At 46.5% G+C, this 9493-nt stretch overlaps 3 protein-coding genes across 3 annotated transcripts; 2 read left to right on the top strand and 1 right to left on the bottom strand.

Annotated features, from left to right (window-relative positions):
* Positions 1-49: 49 nt before the first annotated feature.
* Positions 50-2340, top strand: LOC112458720 (the record flags this gene model as incomplete). Its single annotated transcript, XM_025022479.1, has 1 exon — positions 50-2340. A coding segment is annotated over one exon (2291 nt), but the record flags the coding sequence as incomplete, so codon positions are not given.
* Positions 2341-2588: 248 nt separating this feature from the next.
* Positions 2589-4217, bottom strand: LOC112458722. The gene is made up of 2 exons (XM_025022481.1): positions 3145-4217; positions 2589-3066 (listed from the first exon to the last, which is right to left on the bottom strand). The coding sequence occupies exons 1-2, from the start codon at positions 3436-3438 to the stop codon at positions 2998-3000; spliced, it is 363 nt and encodes a 120-aa protein (XP_024878249.1). The 5' UTR covers positions 3439-4217; the 3' UTR covers positions 2589-2997.
* A 3659-nt stretch (positions 4218-7876) lies between these two features.
* Positions 7877-8314, top strand: LOC112458721 (uncharacterized histidine-rich protein DDB_G0274557-like). Its single transcript, XM_025022480.1, has one exon. The coding sequence runs from the start codon at positions 7877-7879 to the stop codon at positions 8312-8314; it is 438 nt and encodes a 145-aa protein (XP_024878248.1).
* Positions 8315-9493: the final 1179 nt, after the last annotated feature.

Genomic DNA, 9493 nt, shown 5'->3' with positions numbered 1-9493 from the left:
ATATTGGGCCTTCGGTGGCACTCACAATCTGACAGTTTCGGGTTTCAAGTCAACGCGTTGGATCGGGAGTGCACCAAACGCACTATACTGTCGGAAGTAGCGCGCATATTCGACTCCCTGGGTTTTCTGGCCCCACTCACCTTTACGGCGAAGTGCTTAATTCAGCGTCTGTGGACCCTCAAGTTAGATTGGGATGATGAGCCTCCGATGGACATTCGTCGCAGTTGGAGTCGTTTCCAGACGGAGCTCGGCGTGTTATCTTCCCTTCGCGTTCCTCGCGCGTTTAACTCGTGCCATGTAGATCGCTGCGAACTCCACGGGTTCTGCGATGCCAGCGAGCTGGGGTACGGAGCCGTGATTTATCTGCGAATCGTTACGCGCGACGGCGTCGGGGTCCGATTACTGTGCGCCAAGTCTAAGGTCGCCCCGCTTCGCCCCCTCACCATTCCCCGTTTGGAGCTCTGCGCGGCTCTGCTCTTGTCTAAATTAATCGCATACGTCCGGCGCACCCTCCGCGGACACCTTGACATTGACGACGAGTATGCTTGGACGGATTCCGAGGTCGCCCGGGCCTGGATCCGCTCAGCACCACAACGGTGGAAGACCTTCGTTAGAAATCGCGTTGCCCTCATTCAGGACAACGTGCCGGTATCAGCTTGGGGTCACGTCGACACGGAGTCCAATCCGGCGGATCACTGCTCCCGCGGGCTTTATCCTCGCGATCTGGTGGCCAGTTCGATGTGGTGGGCGGGCCCTGAGTGGCTTGTTCGCTTCGAACCCCGAGTTGAGCCTTCCCACGGTTCAGAAACCCCTCCGATCGAGGAGGAGAAGATCGTATCGCTCGTGACGCTCGATCCGCCTGACGCGGTACATTCGTTGCTCGAAAGATTCTCTTCAATCGAGAAAATTGGCCGAATTATAGCATACATTCTCAGGTTTGTACATCACTTCCGTGCAAAATCTGCTCCTACGACTTTGGCCATAGATCAGCTCGAACTGCATTCCGCGTTACTACTCGTTGTGAAGAGTGTACAGGCGGATGCTTTCCGCGATGAGATCGATCGTCTTCAAAGCGGGAGAAGGCTCCCCAAGCCCTTTCGCAAACTCGCTCCCTTCCTTGATCCGGTGGGTATTCTCAGGGTGGGCGGCAGGCTTGCAAAATCCGGATTGACATTCGAGAACAAGCACCCTGCCTTACTGCCCTGTAAACATAGGCTCACGGATCTCGTTATCGAGCACGTGCACCGCACGAACATGCACCCTGGTCGGCGCACGCTGCAATACCTGCTCACGCAACATTATTGGGTCCTCGGGGTGCATCGCGCTATACAACGCGTACTCTCGAGATGTCATCAATGTTTCCGCGTAAAGCCACACACCTCTCAGCCCCTCATGGCGGAACTACCGGCCGATAGGGTCCGACAGGCCAAGCCATTTTCGATCAGCGGCGTTGATTTCGCGGGACCGTTCAACATAGTTACGCGACGAGCCCGGGGGGTCTCCTCCGTCAAAGTGTACGCGTGCCTTTTCATATGCTTTTCGGTTAAGGCGGTGCACCTGGAAGCCGCCTTCTCGTTGTCCACCGACTCCTTCCTCGCTGCGCTGCGACGCTTTGTGGCCCGACGCGGACGCTGCTCGCTTCTCTACAGCGACTGCGGAACGAATTTTGTAGGGGCCGCACGGGAACTAGAAAGCCGCATGAGCCTCGCAGCGGAGCGAGAGAAGATCAAGTGGTCCTTTAATCCTCCCTCCGCGCCCCACTTCGGGGGCCTCTGGGAGGCGGGAGTCAAGACTTTTAAAACCCACCTGCGGCGGACCGTGGGTGATCAAGTCCTCTCAATAGAGGAGTTCACGACGGTCCTCGCGCAGGTCGAGGCCGTCTTGAACTCCAGACCCCTCTGCCCGATGAGCACCGACCTTGCCGACCTCGAAGTCCTATCGCCGGGTCACTTCCTCACGATGGAACCGCTCGTCTCCGTTCCCACTCAAGACGTGACCCCGTTACCGATGAATCGTCTGAGTCGGTGGCAACTCGTCCAACGAATACACCAGGACTTCTGGAAGCGTTGGCATCAGGAGTATCTCCATACGCTGCAACAGCGTCCCAAATGGTGGACCTCCGTCAACCCGCTCGGTGTCGGTGCATTAGTCCTCCTCAAGGACGCCAACATGCCTCCTCTGCGTTGGAGGCGAGGAAGAGTGGAGGCGCTGCATCCGGGCAGCGACGGCGTCCCGCGTGTCGCCACGGTGCGGGTGGCGGACGGCACGATCACGCGTCCCCTAGTGAAGCTGTGCCCCCTGCCGATGGGCCCTGCTCCACAGGCGACCGATTCAAATTGACAGTAAAATACAACTCGTTGTATTTTGGTGGGCGGTATGTTTGGCGCTCACCAAACTGTAGATAGATGCATGTATCATACTTAATTGTTTAGTCTCGTTACTCGTTGTACATAGTATTCTTGCGTACCTAGTCTTAAGTATTTCGGTGACTCGCGCGAAACGTCAGCGGATCGCGATCAACGCGGAATCGATAATTGCGCGACTCACCAATTGGTGCTGCCCTCGCTCACCCCACGAGGGCACCCGCCTGAAGAACAAGTACTCGCTCGCGACACTGTTCCAGCGCCGCGAGCTCTCGGCACTCATCGTTACGACGTCTCGGAGCACAGAGAGATTATCGGAGCAGGGAGACTTGCGCTAATATCCGGAGTCGCGAGATCATCCGTTCGCTCCCGGATAGTGCGATCGCCTACTTTCTCGGCCTGTTTGTGTGCTGCCTTTACCTGCTTCCTCCTGCTTGCTTGCTGCCTGCCTTAACTTACTGCTGCCTGCCTCGCTTTCGCCCTGCTTGCTGCCCTGCTTGCGCTGTTGCACGAGCCCGATCGCGACCAAGCCGAAGCATCCAGGAGTCGACGGCACAACGAACGGTGAGTCGCATTTGCTTAAAATAACTCGCTTTGGGGGAGACTTACACCCCCTGGTCCTTCGAGCTTCGCTTTATCGCAAATCCGGGTACGGCTCTACCGCCCCCCGAGCACCAGCGAAACCGTACTTCTCAAACATCACCTGAAATAACATCGTGCTCATTAAGGTTTTTAATTCGTATGAGTTAAGTTAAACTTTTACCGGATTGTGCAATGTTACCTCTATCATGCTTCCGGCTGCTCGACGAACGCCTGATTCTCTTCCTCGTCGTGGAAGCGCACCGATTCTGGTTTCACGACCTCGACATCGACGTGTGGAGACACGGTGGCCGTACGGTTCCTCAATCAGGAAATAATGTTTGCTCTCGGCCGCTATGAATTGCGCGTTAACGTCGACGGGATCCTGCCGGCGGTCCAGGACGATCCTCTTGATCGTCTTCGGTTGGGTGACGACGTTCTCGGTTTCCTCGACGGCTTCGTCGTCGGTGCTGCTCAAGCAGATCCTCAGCACCATATTGCAGCAAGCGCTCGCTGCTTACGTGCGCTTAGCTAAGCAGAGGTTCGGCAAAACCCAGCCATTAAGCAAGTGGGTTGATGTAGGATTCCTTAAATGCTCTTTCAAATTGCCAGGGTGCTTGAGCACTGCCAGTAGGTGACAGAAAGCATTCTTTTAGATAATTGCGTAAGCCCAAAGAAAGAGCTCCAGCTCTATTAGGTCCTACTCTTGATAATTCTTTAAAGTATTCTTCAGCTCCTATATTATGCCAACGATCTTCAAAACTTCTTCCTTTATCGTTATCCACATAAAGATGTTCAGGCTGAGAATATCGGCCATTATTATTAGTACTCATGGCAAAATTATGTAAACAAATAAGTGCTTTACGTTCTGCATTCTGTACTGAGCAACTCAGCTTTCTATGTAGGATCCTCCAACGAGAGGCAAGTATGCCAAAAGTGTTCTCTATACACAAACGTGCTCGACTTAACCGGTAGTTAAATATTTGTTTCTCATCTGTCATCCTCTTCACTCTCCCCTTTGGGAATGGACGCATTAAATATGGCTTTAAAGGGAACGCCTCGTCAGCCACTATAACATATAAGGAAATGGAATATCTCTTTGTGGCAAAGGCGTAGGTTCTGGTAAATCTGCTGCATTGCTTTCTAAATCAGCAGCCAAGTTTGTCTGACTCCATACGCCACCATCACTTATTGAACCTACAAAGGAATCATTCTTGTTATTAACCAGGATATTATATCTTATGTATATAAATTTATGGATACAAGATATATTTACTATATTGACCAATATCAACCTATATCAACCCATGTAAATTTGTAATTGGCGTCACACAGTACCATAAGAACTATGCTAAAATAGCCTTTGTAATTATAAAATTAAGACCCTGAGCATGGCGGTGCTTGTATTTCCATATAGCGACCGTCAAGTGCTCCTACACAATTTGGAAACTGCCACTTAAGGAAAAACTCCTCGCTTATCTTTTTCCATTTCTCAGCATTCAATACAGGCAAAACAATAAGTTGAAGAACCAGCCATATAACATGATACACTTCTGGTACAATTTTGTATACTGTTGATCTTCCTACACGATACTCCAAATGTTTCGTTACCACACTATCACCTTGGGCAAGATACCTACAAAAGGAAAAAACTTAAAAAATGTGAATTAAGACCAGATAGCACTATCATCAATTGTAGTTATTTACGTCAAGGTTATGGCTAATCTTGTATCTGGTGACAAAGGTTTTCGCATGCTGCGTTTTCTAAGATATGGTGTTACTAGCTCCAATAAAGTTCTGTATTGTTCCGGGCAAAGCCGTGTGTACGTGAAAAATTCTTCATGATCATTTGATTTTATTTCGCGAAATAGGTTATTCAGGAAACCCTGTTGTCGTTTCCTTCTATTAACAGGTCTCACCCACCAACGGCAGTTCCATTTCCTGTGATTCACGGAAGCAGAGGACTGTTGCTTTATCCTCCACCGAGGCAGAGAATATGGCGCTAACGGAGGGAGCCAAGGAATCGATTCATTGGACAGCTATTCTCAACGAACTAGGATTCGAGGAGTTAACCGACATCGAGGTGTTTAGCGATAACTTCGGCGCATTGAGACTTGCAGACAATCTAGTTTTTCATGCGCGTAGCAAAATATTCGCCACCACTTTATCCGAGAGACCCTGAAGGACAAACGCCTACGCGTTGAACACGTTTCTACAGACGATAACGTGGCTGACATGTTTACGAAGAGCATACCAAGACCAAAATTCGAGAAGTGCATCGCTTTATCCGGGATGGAGCAGATTGCTACTCTTCAATAAGGATCATCCGTTCTCGCATCGAGGGGAAGTGTTGGATAGAACGATCTCCGCTGTTACCCTAACAGCGTGCGCTGCGAGCTCGATTAACCGGATGTTACCGACTGTGTCGTTCCGGTCACGACGCTCGCGCTCTTACTTACTTTTCTCACTCTCTCGCGTCACTCGATCGTAACAAACGTACATGTCTCTTGCCTTCGCTCACGACGTACGGTGATTGTGTATCTGAAATATATTCTCATTCTGACTTCATATCGTTGTCGTGTTCGTGCGTTCTCTTTTTGCGTCGCTGCCCTAATTCCCCGTCACCTCCAACAACTCTTTCTTGAGTTGTAATTTTTTTCGTCTTGAATATTTCTTTTGTTTATATTCCATTTTATCAGTATGTTGCGTTTGGCAAACAGGCGCAGTCGCAAGCCATATCATTTACTATCTGCAGTCCATTGTCGTCGTTTGGAAAAATTAGAAAGAGCTGCACGTAATGAATACGAATGTTTACAACAGCAGAATTTAGATGTTGCTAATGCTAGAGCCGATTCAGACTTTGTTGACGAAGGTCAAATTCTTGCAGAATGCAGTCAGACTGAGGAAGATGAAATTTCTGTATGTTCTGATGCATCAGCTAATAATGTGCAATTTGCTTATAATGAGGTCGATGAAGTATTAAGTTCTTCAAACGATGCTGAATCCATTTCAGATTATGATGATGCGGTGGATATTGAACCTCGAGATACTATTGATAATTTTCAAGAACGCCTTGCTGAAGTCTTCGTACGCAGTAATATGTCTCATTCGCAAATGCTGTTTTACAGGTTGTTCGAACACATTCTTGTTTATCTACGTTGCCAAAGGATAGTAGAACGCTTTTAAAGACTCCACGTACCGCGCATCCCACACTTAACATTGCAGGGGGTGAATATCTCCATTTAGGATTTGAGACAGGAATTCTTTCCATTCTTCAACAAACCTTTCCGGAACTGATTCCACTTGACACTTTGATGGTAGATTTTAGCACAGATGGTGCAACATTAGATGGACAGGGCAAAATTCAAATGTGGCCAATACAAATTAGGATTGCAAATATTCGTCGAAGTAAACCAGAAATTGTAGGCGTCTGGCAAGGATCATCAAAACCAAGTAATGCGCAGGAATTATTCCAATATTTTGTGGATGAAGTTCAAGATGTATTAAATCGTGGAGTTATTTTTGATAATCCATTGAAAGTAATTGAATTGAGATGTTTTATAGCTGATTTTCCTGCGCAAGCTTTTGTATTGGGTCATAAAGGCCATGGCAGTATATAGTTTAAAATGTTGGATTTGGGGAAATTGGCTTCGTCGTGGAGTAGTAGCTTATCGTGGTATTCAACACAGGCCCCGTATAGACGAAGAGTACAGACAGCGCATTGATGGAAAACATCATACAGATTATGATTCTGCTCTGCTTACTTTAGGGATAGGGTTGGTAACTCAAACGCTCTTCGACTTGATGCACACTGTTTTTTTTTGTGTTGTTCCAAAAACAAATAGTGTTTTTGTTGATGGAAAATATAATCCAAATTTAAAACTTTTAGCCAGATTACTTAAAATTATTATTACACGTCTACAGCAAGTTAAGAATTACTGCCCTAAGAAATTTTCACGAAAACCGCAATTAATGAAAAAATATGAAGGGTTTAAAGCTACGGAAAATCCCCAACTTCTTTTGTATACTGCCCCAGTTTATTATTGACTTATAAATCCTGCTGCATATAAACATTTTCTTCTATTACATTCTGCCATTCGAATTCTGGTTAGTTCTTCCTTATCAGAAGACCGTCTTGATTTTGCACACACAGCAATAAACATTTTTATAAATAGAGCAGAAGATATATATGGTCCAGAATTTCTTTCTTACATTACTCATTATCTTTTACATCTCGTAGATGACGCGAGACGCTTTGGCTCATTGAATGAATTGTCCATGTTTCCATATAAAAATAATATGACATATTTCCGCAAAGCTTGCCAAAAGCCTCATCAACATTTGCAGCAAATCGTAAATAGGCGACTTAAAAAGTTACAAGTTACACAAAACATCGTACATGTAACTGAGGAAGTGGTACGTTCCAGTAGACCCTGGGTTAGTCCTGTAGTTTTTGATACTCCCCTAGATATTCGTCAATTTCAGATCTTAGACTCAGGAAAATTTCGTATATCGGTGAAGAATCAGAATAATACAGTAATATTACATAATTCAAAGGTTTGTCTTGTTCAGAGCATCATTCTCTCGCGTGAGCATTATCAGTTGGCGGTTAAAAAGTTTTGCAGAGTTGAAGATTTTTTCGATGTTGGTTTGCCATCGTCATCAGTAGGTGTCTTTCGATGATCATTATTATCTGATAAAGTCTATGTAATAGATCTGAATGAAGTGGAGAGTAAATGTTTTTGTATGCTTTATTGGCACACTGAAGGGCATATAGATCCTATTGTTGACGTCTGGATAGTTGCAGTCATTCTACATACTAAGATTAAGATGCCTTCATTAGGTGAGTTCTCTCAAATTATTACTTAGATGAGTCAACGAGGAAGAAGAAGAGGAGCGAAAAAAACGTACAAACATCAAATTGCAATCGCTGAATGCGGATATTGCAAAATATCGCACATCCCGTTCTCAGGAAGGCGGAAAGAACACACAAGGACACAGGGCACAAAACGTCACAACTACACAAAGACAAACAGCACCATTACAGCAACATTCACAATCCCCAGCATCATCATCCCTGCATGCTCCATCATCATGATCATTCTCACCTGTACAATCACATGAACACATGCCCCCTTTATCAGCACCATTACAGCATGGACTCATCTCATCACACTCACCTTCACCAGTTACAAAATCATTTACACGAAATATTCATCCACTATCAAAACCACTACCACAACATAAACGAACATCATCACGCTTTCCTTCACCAGCTACAAAATCATTCACACGAAATATTTATCCATCATCAAAACTACCATCCCAACATAAACGAACATCACGCTGTCCTTCACCAGCTAGAAAATTAACACAAAATAGTCATCCATCATCAAAACTACCATCACAACATAAACAAATATCATCACGCTCTCCTTCACCAGCCACAAAATCATTCACACAAAACAGTCATACACTATCAAAACCACCACAGTCATCACCACAACATAAACAAACATTATCACGACCATCACCAGCCAGACAAGGATATAAAGAAGAGTGGACAAAAGACGGGGAAACATCTTCTGATATAATACAATCTGTACAGTAAATTTCAAAAAAAATTACAACAATAGTCATCTATGTGCATGAATAAAGACTGAACGGGGGGGTGTCAGTCCCCCGGAGGCGAGATGTGCGAAATGTTGCTTGAAGGACCAGAGGGAGGTAATTATAATCCCCTCACGACTAATGTAACGCGAAGGCAAGATGCTGTTGTGAGCGCACAACGAATTAGAGATTAAGTATTGCACTTGACAACTCCGAGTTGCCTCCTATCGGAAATATGACCCTAGCGACGAAGATCGCTGACGCGAAGACCTGCACAAGTTTCGGCGGGAATGACCATTTATGGGTATTCCGGACATTACCTGCCCGTTAGACCTTTGATCCCGGTATCAAAAACGCTGACAACTAAGTCAGTAATACCGAGCGAATAAAGAGCCCGCCTTTCCGACAAGCGGTGGGCAGTCGTCAGCTAGCAACAATACGGAAACGTGCGTCTATTGTACAAAAGCTTTTTCAGTTACGTGAATACCGAAGTAGAAAAAAAGGGAACTGTAGTAAAATTGAATAAGGGAAATATATTTTAGTTATTTTACACATTGTGACTCATTTGTTCTCCGACCCGAAATCCTAGAACCTTGTGCCGGAATTGCGGCACAACAATGCGCATGCAGCAAATAAAGCGAAAAGCGACTCACCGGGATGCGCCGGTCGCCTGGACTCCACCGGGCCTCGTCCTGTCCGTAGGCCTCGTGGCCGCTCAGATGGCCTCGTCTGGTTCAGCATGCAGCGAAGGCGGAAGTTAAGGCAAGGCAGGCACGTGCAAGCAGGTGAAAGCAAGCAAGCAAGCAATAGTCGAGAGCAGGCGAGAGGTCGTGGTCATGCGGCCGGGCGATCCTCCAGATCCCCTTTTGTGTTGCCGTAAGACGGCTTGACGAAGTGTGTGTGTGTGTGTGTGTGTGTGTGTGTGTGTGTGTGTGTGTGTG

The sequence above is a fragment of the Temnothorax curvispinosus genome, unplaced genomic scaffold (assembly GCF_003070985.1).
Source record: "Temnothorax curvispinosus isolate PA1 unplaced genomic scaffold, ASM307098v1 QBEX01009159.1, whole genome shotgun sequence".
NCBI lineage: Eukaryota > Metazoa > Arthropoda > Insecta > Hymenoptera > Formicidae > Temnothorax > Temnothorax curvispinosus.
Note: the sequence above shows the minus strand (reverse complement) of the source record. Positions and strands in the feature narration are given on the sequence as shown.

Coding starts and splice junctions, on each gene's coding strand:
- LOC112458722 (XM_025022481.1), bottom strand. CDS start 3,438: ATGGTGCTGAGGATCTGCTTGAGCAGCACCGACGACGAAGCCGTCGAG. Junction 3,067..3,144: donor CAGCCGGAAGCATGATAGAG/GTAACATTGCAC, acceptor ATGTTATTTCAG/GTGATGTTTGAGAAGTACGG.
- LOC112458721 (XM_025022480.1), top strand. CDS start 7,877: ATGCGGATATTGCAAAATATCGCACATCCCGTTCTCAGGAAGGCGGAA.